The sequence below is a fragment of the Borostomias antarcticus genome (genome assembly GCF_949987555.1).
Source record: "Borostomias antarcticus genome assembly, chromosome: 4".
In the NCBI taxonomy this organism is placed as follows: domain Eukaryota; kingdom Metazoa; phylum Chordata; class Actinopteri; order Stomiiformes; family Stomiidae; genus Borostomias; species Borostomias antarcticus.
Genome location: NC_140237.1, coordinates 23,018,045 through 23,041,505, shown reverse-complemented (window position 1 = coordinate 23,041,505; position 23,461 = coordinate 23,018,045). Strand labels below are relative to the sequence as shown.

Here is a 23,461-nt window from a genome sequence, read left to right as displayed (position 1 = left end):
CAAACACACGCACGCCCGCACACACACACGCACGCACACGCACGCACGCACACACACACACGCACACACACGCACGCACGCAGGCAGAGACACAAACACGAGAACATAAAACACATCCAGGCAGGTCTATGGGCTCACTAACACGTCGACCAAGCACTGCCGCTGCTGCTGTCTAGGATGTCTTTGAAGCGCACGAAAACAAACAAAATCCCTGCTTGGTTTGTGTGACAGTGATGTCAACAGCTCCCTTTGTCTGTGTGTGCGTGTGCGCGCACGCACACGACTTGTTTGTGCCTCAGTGTGTGTTTGGGTAAGCTCACTGAGAGATCTATTTATATGAGCGGGCCAAGCAGGCAGATGAAATGATCTTCTACTCACAGATGAAGGCAGGCCGGGAGGGACCTTGCGAACTTTCTTTGTTTGTAGAGGATCTGTGGAAAGATAAAGCAGGATTCAGGCAAAGCCGCCTTTGTGGGAGGTAAACACAGCAACTCATTCACTCCCCGCCAAGGCATACGGTAGATACGGCAAAATAACCTTAGTCAAACTTTGTTCATCAGATCAAAAAAAACAAAAAAAACAACACATCTAATGTTTGTGTGTTGAACAATAATGCTGGCATAAGGCTACACAAACTCAGCCCGATTTCGGCCTGGTTTTTAGTCTGCGAGAAATTTCCAGCACGGCGGGCCCGAATATGAACATCAGGAACGCCGAACGGGCATCTTTACCCCTGGGCAACACCCCGAAAGAGTCTAGCATGTCCGATTTTTCTGTATCCAGCCTAGTTTGACAACTCTTATGACGTGTTCCTTGACGTTGACCAATAGAGAGCTCTCTGGTGCACATGGCTAAGAGAAAGAGGGATACTACTGCTGTCAGGTGGACCTTCTAAATAGAGGAAAGGTCTGTAATGAAGTGGCGATAGCCTAACACAAGACTGCCAGCATCATACGTAGTGTTTCTGTAGCCATGACTGCCAACTGCTTGACCCTCCTCCCCGACGACCTATGAACTCGCGCAAGGTCGTGAAAGACAGCTTATAAAAAAGACAAAAAATATTGTGTAGTCTGGTCCCGTCATAAAGGATTAACATGGTGGTTGAATGTCACACTTTCTATCTGTTATGCAATTTGCAAGTGGGCACTGAAGAAACACAATGAAAGTATTAAATATGTCCGTACTTTAGTTTTGATTTAATATTCAAGCAGTTGAGAGTGTCCTAGTAGTGCACCACATCAAGGATAACAACTCCCCATTTAGCTAGCTAGCTAACATTACCGATAATGTTAGCTAGCTAGTTTGCTTTCATCCATTTTGTTATAGTTGTGCTTTTATCTTAACTAGCTAACTAGCAAAAAATATTATTGGATAAGTCAGTATCCTTATCTTAGCTAGTGATACTTGATAATATTACTATAAGGAGTTAACTAGCTTAAATTCAGTCTTCCAAGATGAGTCTGTATCATGGAGGTAGCTATGGTAACAAACAGTATGTGGTAAGTGGATGCGCGATCTGTCAGTCACAGCTAATGACCGCTCTCATTATCACGCTCAGACAGTTTGGGTGAACTGTGACAGTGAGAAATTCATAAATAAAGGCTTAGAAAAATATGTTTTAAAATACATTTAAATTAATTAATAAAAAAACACACACAAAAACACATTTGTTTTGTTGTTGCCTAAAGACAACCGGCAAGTGTGACATTCGAACACCATGTTAATCCTTTAAAGACTTAACTGCAGCCATGGATGACTGGACAGGCTGGTTGGGATCTTTAAAGACTAAATTGAAGCCGTGGTTGACTGGACAGGCAGGTTGGGAGCCAGTGAAAACAGATCAATGGTCTCTGACAAACAAGGTCACTTCCAAGTAAAACAAGTCTGAGATCTGTCTGACACTGGAGGTCATGACCCTCTCCCCCCAGAGCTAAACCCAGGGTATCGGGACCATACTGTGCAGGGGTTGATTCAGCTCCGTCTCTGATTTAATTTTTGACGTTCATATTTTGTTTGGTTAAAAATATGTTAACAGACACTATTTTTGTGCCAACATTAGGAGGATAGTGGGGTCGATAGGATAAGACTGGCACTGACCAATCGGAGCGGGGTCCTGTAGGGAGCGTCTCCTGGGATTGGCACCGGGGAAGGGGTAGAACGGAGCGGACGACTTCGCTGACGCAGTGGTGACGGCCGGCCCGCGACTGGCCAGCGCGATGTCCGGCCGCACGCTAGCCTGCGGGAGAGACACAAGAGACACAGGGGGGCTACAGAGGAGAACAGACGGACGTCAGTGTGTGATGGACAGTGGTGCGTGCGTGTGTGCGTGCGTGTGTGTGTTCCTATGAGCTCATACATAGTCAGTCTGTCAGTGATCTCATGCACTGTCTAGTTTGATCACTGAGGGAGTCAGCAATGAATCACCCTATCCTCTAATGCTCTATTAAAGACCGTTAATCAATCCATTGAGCAACTTGATGGAAATGTGCTCCTGTGGGAATGTGTGTGTGTGTGTGGGGGGGGGGGGGGCATGGTGGGCCACATCTCACTAACGATCTGCCCAGAGACAAAAGATATTAGTCCTTAACATTTAAGACAGTAAAACCTTTAGTTGCATAATCAGATGAGCTCTGACACCTCAATTAATGCATGTCCACCTAGCAAAACAGCCCTTAATCAAAATATCATTTAGAAAGCAACCCGTCAGCAGAGCACAGCAGAGAAAAGCAGTAAAAAAAAAAAAAAAAAAAAAATCTAGTATTATGGTTATTTGAAGACATTTGAAAGGATGGTCCAGTTCGATCATCTCTGTAAATATTTGTTCTGCTATGGTCCATCAGCATAAAGAATCCAATTTCTAGACAGAAATTTCGATAGCAATTACACACACACACACACACACACACAAACAAACACACGCACACGCACGCACGCACACTGGGATGCGGCACTGTTGGCAGCTCCAGTGAACTCCAAGGAGAAATCGATCCAATCAGTCTGACCTAGTGATTTCCCTCTCGTGCGGCCTGCAGTGGAGCAGTATTGATCGGCCACGATCGCCGCCCGAGGGCATCTTCACACACAGCCGGCCACAGGGAGACGTCCTGGTCCTGGTCCTGACTCAGAGGGGAGGAGTGGCCCTGCCATGGAGGGGAGGGGTGGGGCAGCTAAAGGCTCATTAAACCATCTGTCTGATCTCAGGAGTTGTCGGCTCCCCAACCCCCCCCCCCCCCCCCCCCCCCCAAAAAAAAAGGCCGGCTTAACTGGACAAAATGTCGGCTCCCGACACCGGGGCCACCGACACAACGCTGCCGGGCCTGGCTCTGATCTCAGGCACACGATCCAATTACAGGAGCAGCACTGGGCCGCCACCGAGCTGTCCCAGAACCGCGGCTGACGGGTCCAGATTAGCAGGCCTCCCCCAGCAGCGTCCTCTGGTTGAGGCTGTCAGGCGACTGACCGGGCTGGCTGACCGAGCATGGCCTCTGGGAAGACCTCTCGTCCCTCCTCTTCAGGCTGTATCCACTCCAGTGGGCCCCCAGTAGATGGGGTTAAGGGGGCAATTAAGCCTCTGGCACAATTAGGCTAATCTGCTGGAGGCAGAGGGCTGAGGTGAGTTAGGATACCTCAGAGGAGTGCTGTAGTAGACCCCCCCCCCTCCTCTCTCTTTCTCTGTATCTGTCTCCATCTCTCTTTCTCTATATCTGTCTCACTCTCTCTTTCTCTCTCTCTCTCTTTTTCTCTATATCTGTCTCTCTATCTCTCTCTTTCTGTGTCTCTGTCTCTCTCTGTATATCTCTTTCTCTCTCGCTCTCTTTCTCTCTCTTTTTCTTTCTCTCTTTCTCTGTCTCTCCCTCAGCTCCTCGTCTGGCCTGGCCTTGTCTCGCAAGCCTCCAGGAATCGCCCATGGAAGACAGAGTGTGTCGGAGGACTCAGTAACCACTCACAAGGAGTCTTTGACCTTGGGTAAACTATGATAATGATCTAAGGGAAAAAATCTTACTATCTATGTCATCATATTACAAGGGTAAAATCAACTAATAACTTACTGTATATAATATCAACTATCATTAAAAAAAAAAGCCAGAACTTGGCGTGGACTGGACGTGATACTATAAAAATACTAGAGCCTTATTCCAATAGATTGAAATGAAGGCCATCAGGTCGTGTGAAAATCAGTTCTGGCACAGCTTCACTGCAGGAGAAACGGGGGAGAAACAGGCGCCGCAAACTGACAGCCTGTCACCGAGACGATGGCACTGACGTTGACACGGCACAACAGACCCACTGCTGCGGCCGCCGCCGCTGCCTGCTGCCTCGGTTCAATGATATCAAATCCTTGAAGCGATATTAGAGTTTTCCTTTTCAGAAACCAGCACGGGAGCAGAGAGAGAGAGAGAGAGAGGGAGGGAGGGAGGGGGAAAGAGAGAGAGAGGGAGAGAGAAAGATATATATATATATATATATAGAGAGAGAGAGAGAGAGAGAGACAGGGAGGGGAGGCAGGACAGAGGTCAGCTAGAATACCAATGACCATCTAGTCTACCAGTATTACAGCCCTGGGCGTTCTTCAGTGGGCACTCATGCGTGTTGATTAAGCCGATTTTTTATTTTTATTTTTTTTACATCATGAGAAGTCTATTTAACCATGAAACTAAACCCACAATCTTTGATTTGGAGAACAAAAGACGTGCAGAGATGTGAAGGTCGACAAGGCGAGTGAGTGAAATTGAGTAAGCAGGAGCAGCTCTTGTGAGGCACTCTTGAGTGTTATAACGAGCAGATGGAAGTGTCCCTCCCCTTCCCTCCTCACAGCGTTTAGAAAAGACAACCACTTTGCCTTCGGATGACACTGAAGTCTATCATCTCACTGAGGGCCGGTGCCCGACACATCTTTCTATTATGTCGGGAATCTGTGGAAATCGCAGTGCTTTCTGCTGAGCCTCTTCACATCTGAACGCTCATCTTGCACAGTGAAACGTCAGGCAGATTTGAGGAGATAATGGAAGTCATCTGTCAACTGCATCCTGTCACATTAATCAGCCTAATCCGCCCCTCCGGAGGCGCAGGAGCTACCTGCAGAACACTGTCACGCTCGGCAAGCAGGGAGCCCGGCAGCCAGCCAACCCCGCTGTCGCTAGCGCGCGCGCGCGCACACACACACACACGCACACACACGCACACACGCACACACGCACACACACATGCACACAGGCATGCATACAAACACACACACACACACACGCACACACACACACAGACATGCATACAAACACACGCACACATACACACACACACACACACACACACACACACACACGCGCACGCACACACACACACATGCATACAAACACACACACACACACACACAAAGGCACATAAGCACACACACAGGCACGCACACAGGCACGCACACACGCATGCATACATACAGGCATGCACACACATACACACACACGGGCATGCACACACACGCACACACAAACACGCACACACACACACGCACACACACACACACACATACACAGACAATCAGCCATCCTCATTACCTCATCTCACCAGGGATACGGGATACACACTCAACATGGGCCCACACGGAACAGTGTGTCCCCCCCTCTCTCCCGCGGGGCACCATAACGGAACACGCCCCCCGCTCCCGGTCCCCTCCAGATCGCCGTCCTCCTGACATCACCACGGAGGCGGGGCCACAGTAGAGCCACACCAATACCACCGACAAGCACGTCGAGAATGGGATAAATTACAATGTTCCTTATTCGCTGGTGTGCACTTAGCGACCACGGGCTGACACACATACAGTATCAGATATCTGGTTTGCTGTAAATGAGATATGCTCTAGTGCAGAGTAACGGGGCAGAACAAGGGGCCACAGCTGGCTGCGGCACTCTGAATATCTAACCCAATAAGACACAGGGAGTTCTACATCAAGTTCAAATGATGCAATAATATGCTGCTGCGCAAGCTAAATTGCCAGGGCTTGATGACAAGCCCATAACTGATGGGCTGTTTGGCAGATATCTGGAGCAATTACGGGACTTTCCAAAAGGGAACCTTTTGATAGATTGTTGTTTGTGTATTTCGAATTTCTATCCTTGGTCCTTGGCGAAGGAAAATACAAATGTTAGCGTTTATTAGGTTTGCAGGATGGATTGTGAAATATCCTGCAGACAAGGGGGGGTTATAAAGCTGCCGTCGACATTGGGCTGCTCATTAAAAGATAAACAATGCCTGATAATCTTTGCACCTGAGACGCTTGGCTCGTGCCCGATTTCCTCCGCTGTGTGAGAGGAAAGCAGAGCCCTGTCAATAATCAGCGACGCGGTCATACAATATTAATATTGGCGTTTCCAGCCTTGCATTCTTCCCAGGTTCTCTGAGGAATGAAATTGCTTTTTGGGTCTTCCTGTTTTTCCTCTGCGACCAGACAGACTGAGTCTCTGCCAGCCTCAGATCTCACAGCTGTGGACCAGCGTCAATTCCCCAGTTCCCACACAAAATGTCTGAACTGGCGCTCCCTCTCAGAAAGCTCTTTTATGAATGGGTTTTAACAAGCTCTCACACAACAGCCATGTTTTCCCTGTGTCTGACTACAAGCACAGACCTCTCTCTCTGACTGGGTAGTGAGTGGTGTGTAACGTACAGTGTAATGTTTTGTTTATTCTGACAATAAGGGCTTGGCATTCTATAGTGTCTGGTTAGTATGGGGTTAAGGGAGTGGGTTTGGGGGGGGGTTTCTATGGCGTCTGATTAGTATGGGGTTAAGGGAGTGGGTTAACAAGTGGGTCAATAGGATCAGACGATCCATTGACCTCCGGGGTTAAGCCCAAAGAGGTGTCTATCTCCTGAAGACCCTCTCTGCTGTATCCCTTAACCTAATCTTAAAGCCCAGACTCTGCACGCACACGCCAATCACTGGCCGCGATGGGGGGGTGTCAACACTCAGGACTGAGACCAGTGGGAGGGAACAGTAAAACCAGAGGGGGGCCATTTTCTCAGGAAGGCCTCTGACTAGTTACATGCCAAAGGAGGTACAGTAATACAGAGACTGGCGATCGAGTAGAAGCAGGACAGAATGAAATGGAGAGAATAAGAAAGAGAGAGAGAGAAGGATGAATAAGATATATGGGAAAGAGACAGAGAGAGTGGAACACACCGAGAGAGATTGTGAAAAGAATGAGAGATCGGGGAAAGAGAGAAGTGTAAAAGAGAGAATATGAGAGCTCTCCCCATTGACTTGCTGACGTCAGGAGGAGAGAGAGAGGGAGCTGTGGCTTGTGCTTCACAATCAGGCCTTTGTGTTGAACATCTGTGTGGCTGTGGTGAGGGGAGCTGGGCGCTACTCAGTGACCCTGGCTTAATGGAGGTGCTGAAAGTGGTGTTTCTGTGTGTGTGTGTGGTGGTGTGGGGGGGTGGGGTGGCTGAGGGGCTGCCCCAGCTAGACAGACCTGACCGGGTACCCCAGACCTGCTTACACCTCCTCTCTAGTCAGTCACCCATAATCTCTCCTGCTTTCGCCCCTCAGAACATATACGCTAAAACACCGTCTGGGCCACACACACACCTTCTCTCTCTGGTTTGATGGACACACACTTTATCAGTGGTGACTGCACTCTAAGACATCAGCAAACAAGTCAGATTTACCAAACAGAGGTGGTCTCTCTCTCTCTCTGTCTCTCTCTCTCTCTCTGTCTCTCTGTCTCTGTCTCTCTCTCACTCTCTCATATACATATATATATATATATATATATATATATATATATATATATATATATACTGTATATAGATATATATTCAATTCCAATAACGGCTTCTGACACGAGACATACCTGGCAGCCGGACACCCCAGGCTCTCTCCCGTAGGCTGGAAACGTGGACCTTTCTGTTTTACCTGAGGAGACACAGACAGGAAAGTGCTTAAGCCTAATTTATACTTCATAAAACGGCTAATGGCTCATGTCTCATGGCTCTTGGTTGCCATGGAATGGAAGCTAAAGACAATGCCCAGGCATTCCATTCCATGGCAACCAAGAGCCATGAGACATGAGCCGTTTTATATTAGTATAAATTAGGCTTTAGAGTCTACGTGATGGCAAGCACCCCCGCACGCATCCTGAGGAACAGAGTACATCACAGTTATGATAATGATAGCGCCCGGACACCATGTTTTAATACAAAATCTACAACAGTGTTAACATGGGGACAGGGTTTCGACAGTTCCGCAGCAAACTGTACGAGGAATATTGCGAGCAGTTCTTTTGGCATCCTATTCTAGCGTGGCCTGCACAGCTCAACCGTGCACGCAGGGCCTGAACCGCCAGTGCATATCATAAGGCAGATCTGTGGAATATTTCACTGAGGAATATTCACTGACGGAGCTCAAAGATTCTACCCCGGCACAGTCCCTCCATCAGTGTCGAGCGTCTGGCATGCATGCACTCCTCCTCCTCCTCCTCCTCCTCCTCTTCCTCCTCCTCGAGATGCCTCCAAGCAGCCGTCAGGAGAGCAAATAAAACACACAGCCCTCAACGCACATGAATCATCCTCCTCACAATATCTGAACTCAGCAGTTTCACCCCCCGGTGGAAGCAAACAAAACAAGACTGCTCCTACAAGAAAATGATAAACAACTTTAACAACATCATACATTATTTTTTGTCAGACTTCCCCAAACATTACACAGACGCAAGCACCGAAACTAAATTCTGTTTACTCAGGGGAAAAGGTAAATATTTTAGCGAGTTGAACAGTATGAACTTGAGCAGTATGAACTTGCGTAGCTGGGGAAAATTCTGTTACTGGCTGACTGATGGGAACATCACAGTGGTGCGCGCCGGAGAGCAGAGCGGGAGAATTCACACGTTCACTATCTGAGGAGCGCCCCAGGGCAGTCGCACCACATGTAGACGGCGCTTCCAAAGAGACGGGAGAAGGCGGCAGAAATCAGGTAAGGTGGTTTAACTGACAAAGCCGCTTCCCTTGTGGAATCAACACGACTCATTATGATATAACATGTCTGGGTTTTACCTTCCTGGCGAGAGGAAGGAGTGTTTTAAGGCTGTGGGTTAACTACTGCGTACCCCGCGCCGCCGCGGTCGGGCGAGACATCTGCTGTCGTGTGTGACTGGCGAGAGGTTAGATCTTTCGTTTTGATGAGCTTCCTGAGTTGCAGGGGATTACTCGCACGCACACACACACACAAACACGCGCACACACACACTCCTACCCTCCTCTGAAGTGGCGGTCATGACTCATGTCCAACAGTGAAATATTCATCCCCAGCATGTGTTTTGTCACAGGCTCTCTGTTTCAGCTGTGAATAATTGATGGAGGCGAGTGTTGTTGTTGAGACACACACGTGTGGAAAAACATCCTCTCAGGGTTGCACTGGCGGGGGGGAGACGTGGCGTTGGCACGCCCCCCATCCCCCCCCCCCCACCTCGACCCTCCGGAGCGTGACCCCTGCCAAGCCGAGCGTTGTTATAACGTGCCTGGGGACCCCGGCACAATCAACGGCGCGGCCTCGAAACCGAGACGAGAAAAGATCCCCGAGGAACCGAACGGTAAACAGGCGTTTAACTGTTCAGAGCGCCGCCATGCATGATCGGCCGGCGCTGGGGGGGGGGGGCCCTCGGTAAACAAAGGGATGTTCTCGTTCTTGTTCTCTTGTCAGCGCACCTACAGTACCAACCTGCTGCCGTCGACAATACCGACATGTGCGCCCGGAGCTGGGGGGAGACGACTGTACAGACGTTCAGAAACAGATACCTGTGCTGTAAACCTGAGGGGGGCTATTTTAGGTACAGCAAGTGTGGTGCAGTACTCTCGTAAAATATGTAAATCCGAACAAAAAAAGCATTATACTGATTCTTTTTTCAAGATGAAGTAAAAAAAACCTCAAATCTTTCAGGTTCAGAGGAGTAAAAACAGTGTGTATATGAAGCACTGCTGCAGATGACAGCACTACCCATAGAATACAGAGACGAGGGGAAAATAACCTGGGCTTGTTTATAACACACAGTCATCTAAGTGATGAAAGCCCCCAGAAGCAGCGAAGTGGGGGGGGGGGTAGTGTCTTGGAATGTTAAAAATCAACAGTGTGAGAAAGCCACAGCCATTGCCATTGCAATTTTGTTTAAGTGTTTCTGGCGGGAGTGTTTGTACCGAACAGGGCTGCTGGCTGAGACGCTGATGTTTAGGGAACTGGTGCCAGCTAGTGCAGCTGTGAGGCCAATGACCCCCCCCACCACCTCCCATCCAACCCCCACCCCCGCCCCTCTAACTGTGCGCCCCTCTTCTCTGCCATGACTCACTCAAGAGGCCAGAGATAGAGGCGGAGGGGGCAGAGGCGAGGGGAGGGGCCAAGTGGGAGCACGGTTAGAGATGAACTTCAGGATTCTGTGTAGAGGTCACGGATTAACAGGGTTCTGGGCTCGGTGGTCCGTCTCCTCTCCTCTCCTCTCCTCCTCTCTCTCCTCCCCTCCCCTCTCATACCCCCCCCCTCTCCCACCTCCCCTCTCCCCCCCTCCCTCCCTCCATCCTGGTTACCGTGGATGCAGCTCCCTAACCCGCTTTTATCTAATCGCATCCTTCATCTCCTTCTGGCACTGCTCCGGGAGTGACAGGCAGAGGGGCACTGTGATCAATAACCGCTCTGCCCCGACGCTCCCCCTGCCTGTCGCCCAGTACTACCCCCCTGCCTCCCCCTGCCTGTCCCCCAGCACTACCCCCCTGCCTGTCCCCCAGCACTACCCCCCTGCCTGTCCCCCTGCCTGTCCCCCAGCACTACCCCCCTGCCCCCCCCTACCTGTCCCCCAGCACTACCCCCCTGCCTCCCCCTGCCTGTCCCCCAGCACTACCCCCCTGCCTCCCCCTGCCTGTCCCCCAGCACTACCCCCCTGCCTCCCCCTGCCTGTCCCCCAGCACTACCCCCCTGCCCCCCCCTGCCTGTCCCCCAGCACTACCCTCTGCCTCCCCCTACCTGTCCCCCTGCCTCCCCCTGCCTGTCCCCCAGCACTACCCCCCTGCCTGGCCCCCAGCACTACCCCCCTGCCCCCCCCTGCCTGTCCCCCAGCACTACCCCCCTGCCCCCCCCTGCTTGTCCCCCAGCACTACCCCCCTGCCTCCCCCTGCCTGTCCCCCAGCACTACCCCCCTGCCTGTCCCCCAGCACTACCCCCCTGCCCCCCCCTGCCTGTCCCCCAGCACTACCCCCCTGCCTGTCCCCCAGCACTACCCCCCTGCCCCCCCCTGCCTGTCCCCCAGCACTACCCTCTGCCTCCCCCTACCTGTCCCCCAGCACTACCCTCTGCCTCCCCCTACCTGTCCCCCTGCCTCCCCCTGCCTGTCCCCCAGCACTACCCCCCTGCCTCCCCCTGCCTGTCCCCCAGCACTACCCCCCTGCCCCCCCCTGCCTGTCCCCCAGCACTACCCTCTGCCTCCCCCTACCTGTCCCCCAGCACTACCCTCTGCCTCCCCCTACCTGTCCCCCAGCACTACCCCCCTGCCTCCCCCTGCCTCCCCCTGCCTGGCCCCCAGCACTACCCTCTGCCTCTCCCTGCCTGGCCCCCAGCACTACCCCCCTGCCTCCCCGTACCTGTCCCCCTGGAAGCCACCAGCAGGCGCTTCCCCTCCATAGCAGGACACATCATACATTATAGAAGATCTCTGACTGGGGATGATGAATGGGGCAAAATCATCACACTTTAAGAGCAGAGTGCACGCGGAGTGTGATGTGTGGGACGAGGCCAGGATACAAGACATGGGTGTGGGGGGGGGAGAGAGAGAAAGAGGGAGAGAGGGTGGGGAGGGGTGGAGAGAGAAAGAGGGAGAGAAGGTGGGGGGGGGAGAGAGAGAAAGAGGAAGAGAGGGTGGGGGGGGAGAGAAAGAGGGAGAGAGGGTGGGGGGGGGAGAGGGAAAGAGGGAGAGAGGGTGTGGGGGGAGAGAGAGAAAGAGGGAGAGAGGGTGGGGGGAGAGAGAGAAAGAGGGAGAGGGTGGGGGGGTAGGAGAGAGAGGGAAAGAGGGAGAGAGGATGGGGGGGAGAGAAAGAGAAAGAGGGAGAGAGGGTCGGGGGAGAGGGAGAGAGGGTGGGGGGGGGGAGAGAGGGAGAGAGAGAGAGGGAAAGGGGGAGAGTGGGAGAAGCTTTCAGATCCCACAGGATGAGGGGGGGCAGGCCAGTGTGTTTCGATTCTAACTAGTAGAGGACACTGCTGCATGGGACTGCTAACTCAGCCCTTTGAACATGAGCAAAACTCAAGGAAGTTTTCAAGGATGTTTTCTACAGTACTTTTCTCGACACACTTGAGCCATGTTTATGATAGTTGAGCCATTGAATATAGCCACTGGGCAGAACTTACTGTTAAAATCCAGGTAAATATCCCAGTTAATGTACTGATGTTACCTGTGAGTAAGTGAATATGTATTCCTCAACGCAGCTCTGTTGGATTTGTACAGTGTAGAGTAGGTGTTAAAGGCTGTGGAAAACCAGGGATAAATCATGCGGAACATATTGACAGCTAGGATTCTTCTACAGCCAAGCAGCCAAATTAGCTAGACAAAAACACCCTCATCAAGAAACAGCTCTCTCCTCTGTCTGAGGCAGACATAACTCAATCTGAGGAGAAAAGGGCCCAGTAATAACCTATATATTTACAGAGCCAGAACATGACTCGAGCCATTAAATCTTAATTCTCTTTTATGAAGCACTGAAGTCTGAAATAAGACCTCATCCATCAAACCCTCTAACCTGTTGTGAGCGAACAGAGGGAAGGGAAAACCGGCGAAATAAAAGACCAATTTCACATGAGGAGTCGTAGGCAGGCCTCAGCCATGCTTTGTATATTATCTCCTGGAGCAGGCCTGCCCTCCACTATCACGGGCAGCGTGGCGTTCTGAACAGCCCTAATATCCTTATTACCGGATTTGTTACGAGCAGGTGCAGTCAGGGTACAGAAAGCAATATTCTCTCAACTGTTTCATTTTGAGATTCTTGTCTGTGACAGTTTGCGTTAGTTTTTAATGTTATTTATTTCGTATTTTGCTGTACTTCCTGAGCATGGGCGAGGCTGGAGAGGCTTGATGGATGGTGACGTTGAATAAATTCATCATTCTGCCTGGGAGGAAGACAGCAGGGGCTGTCCAGGTGTTGACATGCGCATCCGTCCACCAAGAACAGACTTGACATCAGCGCAGAGATGCAATCCCCCGGACGCACGCCGCAAAGCCAACAGGAATAAACCTGTTTAATTACCGCCAACGCTGCCAGGGAGCTAAATATAAATGGAGTCCACTGGGGACAGTCACCTTGGCTATCAGTGTCTCCTAGGCAAATCAATAGCACTGACGACGCAGTCTATCAGACAATCAATCTGAACATGGGGGGAAATAAAAGACTTCTTCAGTGGCAAACACCCAACGCGACAAATGTTAAGTGTTTAATAATATTCCTCTGTGCATTTTGAATCCGAATGCAGTCCTTACAACACAATCTCTTAAGATTGAAAAGCACATTTTTGATTATGAATAATCTTTGTATTAATAGGTGTTGTTGAATGGCTGATGGTGGAAAGTTACCATCAATAGGAAAAATTAGCAAAATTATCTTATCTTGCTTCTGTCACACTCTCTAGACCCCCCCCCCCCCCCCAGAATTAAAAGGCAGGCTTGTGAGAGGCCGTTCTCAGTGTGGCTCCTCTATTGATTGCAACGCTGCGCGGTGCCTCTTGTTTTGATACTGTTAGACTTAGTGATCTAAGCATCTCCAGGGATCAATTCAAAACCCCAGCCACAAAAACAGCCAATTAGTGAGCCCGACCGCGCCACAGCTTCTCAGATGCATTCCGAGGGCCTCTTTGTTTTTCCATCCAGGGACCCCTCCCCTCTCCACGCGTCGCCTCACTCCCACCCAACAAAACAAGTGCACACAGCACAGGATGAGGAAATGGAAGGTAATGCTGGAGCCGAATGAACCTATCGCGTGTCGTTTCCCCACCTCTGTTTTTGTGTTTTCTGTGTGTGTGTATGTGTATGTGTGTGTGTGTGTGTGTGTGTGTGTGTGTGTGTGTGTGTGTGTGTGTGAACCCAGCCAGCCCACTCTCCTGTCCCTGCATAGTGCTAGAACCACACCGCAATCCATTATCCCTGTCAAGTTAATGTTCCATGTTGGGCCATATGGCAGAGCTAACACGTGCAATAAAGGACATTCCTTCAACTTGTTATAATCAGCACTTCGAGCTGCCCCCCCCTAAAAAAAAGACATAAACGGCTTTATTGTGTTTGCTGCATTTTCTGTCGGGTGTCCGTGACAAAAACAGGAAAGCAGACAAGAAAATGTCAAGAATGAGCAGGCACACTCGGAGACCCACGGCGTGAAAGTGAACATAGGGAGTTCGATTGCAAACTCCGGCACTTCCACCGTGATATTCTACACTAACCCCGTAGTGGAACGTTGTTTTTTGGGTCTCTCTGGAAACCCTGACATATGAAAGCACCGCACTGGGCATGCTCAGTGGCTGCAAACGCGGCCCATTGGCAGGCAGGCAGGCAAGACATCACAACAAGGAACAAAGCAGCACACCCACTCGCTGGCTCCCCTGGCTTTTAAAATGGGTCCTTTTGTTTCTCTCCCCCTCTTCTCAAGTGTTTGTGTGTGTCCATCCTGTTGCGGCCGTTTGATGTTTTCCAACAGGTTCTGTTTGACAGTAAATGTCTGTCTGGGGGGCGAGGGGGGGGGGGGCAGGGGTGGGGGACAGGTCAGGGATGGGAGAGTGGACCCCCCCACCCACCCCCTCCCTCCTCCTCCTCCTCCTCCTCCCTGCCTGGGGTGGTCATGCCCACCGCCCAGCCTGGCAAAGCCCAGGTAGCAGCATGTCAGGGGCCCGCCCTGGGGCCACACAAAGCGCTGGGGAAACAGCCCCCACCTCCCCCTCTCTTTCTCCCTCTCTCTCTCTTTCTCTCTCTCTCTCTCTCTCTCTCTCTCTCTCTTTCTCTCCCGCCCTGAGCTCAGCATCAATTTCTGTTAATTACAGTCCTGTCAGCGGCAACATTATTCAAACAGCTAGCGCAAATGTTAATGAGTCCTTATTTGCATATTTATTTTTTCTTTTGTTGAAATGTCATTGATTATTACGTTCTACAATGATGAATGCCTCCGCTGATGCGCTCTGATGTGTAATTAGTCATTAGGTGGAATGAATAGATCAATTAAAAGAGAGAGGCCAGGATTAAGAGAAATCAGAGCAGGTATCTCACAAGACAATGAAACAGACTTCTTAAGGTGAGTCATGCTCTCTCTACAAAAATGAAAAGGGTTCCTTTAACAGCAAAGAGAGGCTTCCTCTGTCTCTCTCTCTCAAGTTCAGAACGGGGGGGGTGGGGGGCATGAAATGGTTTCCAATCATGACAAGGGCTTCTAAATATTCAGCTGGATCAAAGACGACCTTCATTATAACACATATCCTTTAGGCCTGAAGTATGCCTTTCAAAATCACCCAGCGCTGCCCCTCCAACCTGCTAAAAAAGAGGCTGTTGCCCAACGCCCCCCCCCCCCCCCACCCTGCAGGATAATCAGGTGCTGTGTCTTGGTCTATTTGATTTTTCGGTGCCGGTAAAAAGGGAAGGGGTGGGATAAGCGGGGTTGTGGGGATGTGGGTGTTTTCGTTTGGCCTTTGGCGTTCTCCAAGCCTAACTATCCTCCAGCCAATGCTTGCTATTCACAGATGAGGGAGGGGAAAAAAAAAAAAAGCATTACTGCGGACCAGATGGGAACATTCCACATGACCAAACCAATCAATCACCTTGGTGGGATGCAGGTGGGACACAGCCGCGCCGCAACACACCATTTCACAGTCTATCAGACACAAACACATGGTCACCAATCAATGGCACCCCGAGGACCCCATCAGAGAGGAGGAGGAGGGGTGAGAGTGGGGGGGGGGGGCTTCTCCAGAGGCCCTACTACCGGTTCACGGCTGATGACTTCATAATCACACATCCATTCTCTCGGCGGAGCAGCGGCAATGAGCTATCTAATAACCTCGCCGCCGTGGGGCGTGGCCACTGTAGACGTGCCCCGACCACGCGGGCGCGTGAGGGCCCTGGCCATGTCAGAGCCGACGAGCGCATCCGGGGAGAAAACAGGAATACATTTAACAAGCCTCAGAAAAAGGCTTGGGGGGGAGGGGGGGTGGATTCCTGCTTATCCCCAGACAGATACTGGAGCACAGTCAGCGTGCCACATCAAAGAGCGTGTGTGGGCGGCGGGTATTAGATGCCAGGGCAACTGTTAAACAATGAGACGTCACAAGCCTTGGGATGAAGGACGTCGGAGCGAGCATGGGACACGGGGGTCAGGAATGTTGATCCCGCTCTTAGTCACACATGGCACCGTGGGCATATTCCCTTACACAGGAACCCTGGCGAGGTGCCCCCCCCCCCCGGCCCCCCCTTAAAAAAAGCCCCCGGCCACGACAGAACCCCCACCCTCCTCCCCAACCACCACCACCAGCGCTGAACTGCGAAGGTTAAAAACCGCAGGCCAAATATGGTCCAGAAAGGGAGAGCAGCCATTCGAGGATGTGTTCTGTGTCGGGAGGGTGGCTCCCTGTGTGCGGCTAAGGAGAGGGGGGAGGGGAGAGGGGGGAGGGAGGTCTAAGAGGTCTCCGTTTAAATTCTCTGAGTTGACTAAGCATTTAATTCCCCACCTCCATCTCTCTGGCAGCAGCAGGGGGCTTGAAAAGAAGCTGAGGAGGAGAGGAGGGAGGGGGAGAGGAGGAGGAGGAGAGGAGGAGGAGGAGAGGAGGGAGGAGGAGAGGAGGAGGAGGCGAGGAGGAGGAGGAGAGGAGGGAGGGGGAGAGGAGGAGGAGGAAGAGAGGAGGGAGGGGGAGAGGAGGAGGAGGTGGTGGTGGAGGGGGGGCAGGGGGGTAGCGACAGAGGGAAAGAAAGGGAGAGGAACAGAAGAGGGGAGGGGAAAGAGAGGAGAGAGAGAGAGAGAGAGAGAGAGAGAGAGAGAGAGAGAGAGAGAGTTTGAGCTTGGCCAGAGGGGAGTATAAGGTGGGTAGTGATACCGTGCAGCCTAAGCCAGCTCTCTGTGTGGGCTCTCATTTAACTACTGGTCAAGTTATAGACAGGTTTACTCCATCTCAGGCTTTTTAGTCTTTTGTCAGGAAAAAACACTTTTTAGGTGGCTCCAGTCCACACAGCTCCCCTGTTCCAGTGAGACATGAATGATACCAAGATAAACAAGTGTTTAGAACCGACAGAGACAGGGCTGGTCAGGAACTAGGGTGGTTGATTAGCAGTGAAGACATCCCGCACAGACAGTCCATTCAGTCACACACACACACACACACACACACACACACACACACACACACACACACACACACACACACAGATGAGCACACTACACAATGACAAAAGAGAATTTGAATCTATGTTTGCCGCCTCATATAAATATGTCAGCTGAAATGCAGGATTAATATCTCATTATAAACCACCCCGCCCAAGGCTAGAGGGGGTAGTAATGAATAAAAGAATATATGTGTAATAAAAGATTTAATATGGATGAACAGGGACAAAATGGGGGGAACTGGCCTGTGTGTGTGTGTGTGCGGGCGCTCAGGGGAGGCGCGAGTGTGTGCTGTTTGCCAAACCCTGCAGGTTGGATTATATTAGAGCGGGTGATGAATCTGTGGATTCCCTATGCATCCTGGGAGAGGGGATTGCGTCGCCCGGCTCCCCCGAGTATGACGGGAAAACTAACACGATTACATTGATCCATTCTCCTGATTCATTTCCCTCTATGGATTGGATGAAGATGGATATTTTTTAGGGTGGGCTGGGGTGCTGCATAAGCCACCTGAGGTTCCCAAGGCCAGGTGTGTGTGCGTGAGTGTGTGTAGGAGAGGGTGAAGTGTGTGTGGGGGGTGTATAAGAGGCGGGTGAAGTGCACCTGGATGATTGTGTCAGAGCAGAGGCAGACAGATGGGTGGGGGGTGGGACCACTGGTTGACAGACCTGTCTATTCAACGATCACGACTCATCTCCTCTTCTCGCTACGGGCTCAAAGGGCCAGGACGCTTATGAATGGGCGTGTAATCACACTGTCAGTCTAGGTTATAGAGACGCAGTCAATTATTCATGCCGGGCTCTTCTGAGAAACAACTGTAGCACAGCCTGCGCGCTCTCAAAGACATCTGCAAACTCAGAGGGACAGTGCCAACGACGGAGCCAGGCTAAGCCTCATGTAGTCACACAACACATATGTCGCCTCCTCCCTGATGACTTGGACAAGATCACCACTGTGGGAGGTATGAAATAATAATCAGTGTGATGAAAAAAAAATCCCTCACAGAGCAGAGTTACACTTCAGCATCAAGACTCGGAGGCTTGTAGGGGAGAGTGAAGGCACAGAGAGTCCCGTAGCTCCCCTACGAAGGAACAAGCTAAAGCGCTGTGCCCGAGAGTCACAGCTGCAACACTGGCACATCTATGGGGGGCACAGTAGCCAAGGCTGTCCGCCTGTGATGGGGATTCAGGACTCCGGAGTCAGGAGACTTCAGTCGGCCCACTAGCAGGCATTCCTTCCTAATGAATCATGGCCCTTCAACTTTGTGTTTTCATTTAACAATCACTAACGTTTTCATTGGCATCAGCTGCCAGCTAGCGCAGGGGAGAGGCTAGCCAGAGAGAGAAGAAGAAAGGGGAGGGGGGGTGAAAGAGAAAATGATGGAGGAGAGAGAAAGGAGTGGGAAGAGATCCAAAAAGAGGAGAGAGTGGCTTACAGAGAACTGAGAGATGGCAGACAGGCAGGGAGGGAGAAGAGAGGAGAGAGAGAGAGAGAGAACCAATGGCTACATCTAAGCTGAAAGTATGGATGCTCTCCAATAGGGATTTGAGGGAGATTTTTTTTTTTTTTTTGCTGTTGTTTAGTTCTGCCTGTTTAGAAAGAGCTCAAGCTAAGTGGCGACAGCTCAGGATTCAGTCATCGAAGCCCAGCAAGAACACAACAACCTTCACGTTTCTGAAAATCCCAGCTCACGGATAGTCGATGTATCTCGCATGCAGGCAGAGACACCGTGAGCGGTGCTTTTTTTTTGGGGGGGGGGACGTGTCATTTAGCATTACAGTGATTTGTATGGGAATACACATGTCAGACTTTAGGTGTGGGCTTCACAAGAGTGGGTGGGCTTTGTCACCAGGGAAAAACTGCAGCAGTAAGGTACATGGGATCTGAAAGAAAAACAGGACGCCGTGAATGAAGGCATCATAAATCCGTTCATTCTATTAAACCTGAATGAATAGAAGACCCGGTTCCATCTGTGGTTCTGCACCTCTAATCCGTGGTCACACCTTGCGTTATAAATATTTAACTATCATGTAGAGCAGCGAGCTGGAGTGGCATGGGGGAGGCGGTTGACAGCATGAAGAGACTCTACCCTCCGCTGTTGTGTAATCATGGCCGCTACGCTGCCTCTCAGGGACCTGTTACATCACCACACCTTGGCCCTGCCCCAACTCCTCCCTCCTCCTCCTCCTCCTCGGAGGGAGAGCCAGCGCCCCCCAGTCCCCCAACCACAACCCCCACCCCTCCCCACAGGTCCAGCCAGGCTACAGCTGATCCCCTGCAGCTGGGCAGCCTTACGGGCAGCAGGCTCGGGGGGGGGGGGGGGTGCATCTGGCCAGGGCCTGGGGAGGGCAGGGGCCGGGTGGGGGCAAGACGGGGGGGAGACGAGGGGCTGGGAGTGGAGGAGGGTGAGGGGGGGGGGGAGGGTAGGGGCACAGGGACGGAGGAGAGGGGATTTGTGCCCTTTCAGCTCGTCTTGGGCTCTTCACGCTCCACCGAGCACAGTAACAGATAAGCGCACCCTGCAGCTCTGCATAATGACCGGCTACATCCCCTAGACTACTCCTCCTCTTTCTTCCGCTCTCCTCTCTCTCACTCTCTCTCTCTCTCCTCTCCTCTGCCAAAGAACACCATCCAGAAAAAAAAGACAAAGGGTCAATCTGTCACTAAGCACCTTTTAATAGAATGGGAGAGAACACGTACGGGGTTTGCAGTGACTGCTGTAACTGAGCTTGTGACTTCACGCTTTACACACAGACACACATGGGTGGCGAGGCCATGCGATCCGGCCCGTCTTCCAGAGTTAAACGTCGGAAAAAACACTTCTGGTTCTGTGTTCTAGTTCAGTACAGCTAACAGCAGGTATGGCTAACAGGACCCACTGCCAGATTCACTCAGAGCTTTAAACGATCCACTCTGATTCACACCTGTGAGTAAAACTCTCCATCTGTGGTAAGGACACGGGCGTGTGTGTGTGTGTGTATGTGTGTGTTTGTATGTGTGTGTCTCCAAACAGCCATAAGCTTAGCAGTTCAACCTCCCAAACTGCAGAGGCTTCGCACGGTTGGCATAAGCAGGAGATGTAGAATAATACATGAAGAGATGTACATGCATTGGATTTAACTTTTACTATGTACCTTCAAATTTTTGTATGTCTGTATATTGTCAGTGTTTGTATCATTTTTATGTGGACCCCAGGAAGACTAGCAACCGTTGTCGCAGAAGATAATGGGGATCCAAACAACAACAAACAAACACACATGGTTTATTCGTCATATGTCAGACACCAACACAAACGTGCAATGGGCGGCGACACTAGGTAGACACACACACACGCACACGCACGCACATTAGGGTCGTCAATGAAATGTTCCTCTGCATTTAACCAATCATGATCCCTGAACCCTTCCTTCCCCCAAGGGCAGCCGACAGCAGACAAGGGCGCGTGCATGAGCTGCGCCCGGGGACCAGTCCAAGTGCTCCTGTCTGTCTTCTCCAGGGACGAACAGCGTTAGCTATCTGTTCCTCTGCGTGTTTTTCATATTGGGTTCTTTATGGGGGAAACCCTTGCGAACACGAGGAGAACATGCAAACTTTGCAGAGAAAGGCCCAGTGTTCTTCTTGCTGCACGTAGGCGATTTTGGGGTTCAGTGTCTAGCTCAAGGACACCTCGGCACAATGCCGGGAGCTGGGATCGAACCGGGGATCTTGCGATCCCCAGCCTGCCGAGAGAGAGAGAGAGGGAGGGAAAGAGAGGAGGAGGAGGAGGGGTGTGTGTGTGATGAGTGACAGACGAGAGGGGGGGGGGGGGGGGTGGGTTGGTAGCAGCCTTGGCGGCACCTGTGACCCACACTGCAGTGGTACCCGGGCGCGCACCTGAGCAACACCTGGCCACGATCACAGCCTGGCTGGGAGGAGGGACTCAGGGGAGGGGCTCTCGCGGGACCGCGCACTCGCACGCCGACACCTGCATCGGTAAAAACACGCTGGGGACAGCAGCCCGAGGTGGGATTTGGTGCACCACGATAAGCCTTGAGGAACAATTAAAAGCAAAGAGCAGAAAAGGAGACACTACTGAGGCACTGAAAGAAGATTGATTTTTTTTTCTTCCCCTGCTGCATAAAAGGCAGAGTGAATCCATCTTGGTGCTGCCATTGCCCCTCCTGTGCACAAAACCTTAGGCTACAAAATGTTCTGCACACTTTGCGTTGTCACTAAATTACTTCATAATTTCATTTCCCGGAAACCCATTAGGTTCCATCAAAACGAGATGAAAAACAGATGAGAACAATTCTTCTGTGCGCGGAGAATTAATTTAGCACAAAGCAGAGAAGAGAGAGGAGGAGAGGAGGAGAACGAGGGTTCTGTTCTGACGACGGAACATTCTCTCAGCAGGCTGAAAATGGGGATGCAAATCTTCAGACGCCAGCGCTGTCCATGCGCCACAATTAAATATTCCTCATGACAGGGTGTATTACAGCTTTTAACCACCCAGATAAGACACACACACAGACACTCATACAGAAACTAGCCTAATATTTGTTACAATTCTTTATAAACAGTGTGTAGTCTGTGTGATTGAGAGAATTTGACTGACTTGAATTTGATCTGTAGCCTAAAAAAAGAAATAAAAAGGGTCATTCCAACTGTCCCAACCGGATATCACGCAATGTTGTTCTATATTTACTTACTTTTAATCTATGACATTGTAAGAGTGGCACAATCTCACTGAAAGTTTCTTGTCCAGTGCCACAAAATTCCTATGGGCCGAACGCATGGCGGTGCGCGGGCAGTGAGCATTGAGGCCTCCAGGCGTGCGTGCCCACGCAGGGGATATTGCTATGTGCAGAGTACCAACTCAGCACCATTCGGGTTGCTCCCTCCTGGGTCCAACCTCGTAAATCAGACTGATCCCTGTGTCCACGTAGCTGGTAGCTACTGTAGCTGGTAGCTAGCTAGTAAGAACAGTATAGCTAGTAAGAATAGTAGCTAGTTCACTAATAACTATAGTAGTTCGCTAGTAAGAACGCTAGCTAGCTAGTAATAATGTTTGTAAGAACGCTAAAGACTGTAGTAAAACAGTAGCTATCTTGATATCTAGCTAGTAAGAACAGTAGGCTAGCTATCTAAATTTCTACATTTTCTGTAGCCTATAAACTTGCATCCGTATGGTCACGTCCAATGTGTGCCTGCAAATATATACAGTAGCCTACCCTTCTTGAATCACGTGTTTCAAGTAAACAACCAACTACAAACTGGATACAATTTTGTGGTGCTAGCCAAGAAACTTTCAGTGAGATTGTGCCAGTCTTACGATGTCATAGATTACGTTTCTTAACTATGGAACAACATTGCGTGATATGGGGTCCACAAGTTTTCACAGTACAAGAACACTTGGTCTCATTTGTAGAAGCCAATGTAGAGTTGAACTTGGGTGAAAGACGTCAGGTTCTCTCAACACACAGTAAAGTCATGAGCACACAAAACACAAACAGGTGAGACTGGCCGTGCTTCAAGGTGAACAAATTGTTATTAACTCTAATGTTCCTATTCTATGAGAGCCAAGTAACCTATATCCACCTGAGTCTACTCTTCTAGGCCTATTTGTTGCATAGCAGTAAAATCTCTTGAACTCTAAAACACAACCCAAATGTGTGGCTACACAGTTAAAAGCTAAATATATGAGATTCTCAAAACAAAGGGCACTGAGTCTGGTCTGAAGTCTAAAAGGATATATAACTAACTAGCTACACTGCAATTTGCACAGCTTAACCCTGAAACGCATGGGTAATCTGTCTTCCTATGTCGGCTATATGTTAATTACAGTACGAGGCGTGCAGCATGTATACGGAGGGATCCCCTCTGGGACCAGATAGAGACCCAGCCCTCCCAGAGGCACAGGCAAGGGAGCTAGGCTCTGGGCTGGGGGGCTGCTGGGACCAGTGGGGAAGGGGGTGGGCACCTCCATCTAGGGTCCCGTGGTCTCTGGGGTGCTGGGCCAATACCTGGTCTCCTTGGCCCATTAACTTGCCATCTAATAGATTTCAGGTGTCTGCCTGGCGATAGCAGCCGGGGCGATGGCCTGTGTGTGAGTAATCCCTGT

At 50.8% G+C, this 23,461-nt stretch overlaps 1 protein-coding gene across 1 annotated transcript in view; it reads right to left on the bottom strand.

Annotated features, from left to right (window-relative positions):
• The window catches only part of tcf12 (transcription factor 12), a gene marked incomplete at its 3' end in the record, with an annotated part of 81,188 nt that overhangs the window by 31,248 nt on the left and 26,479 nt on the right, over positions 1-23,461 (bottom strand). The window contains exons 6-8 of the mRNA XM_084436786.1: positions 7,845-7,906; positions 2,098-2,236; positions 379-431 (exon numbers count right to left, since the gene is read on the bottom strand). Coding sequence (XP_084292912.1) covers positions 379-431; positions 2,098-2,236; positions 7,845-7,906 — 254 coding nt within the window. The remainder of the gene's footprint in view (positions 1-378; positions 432-2,097; positions 2,237-7,844; positions 7,907-23,461) is intronic.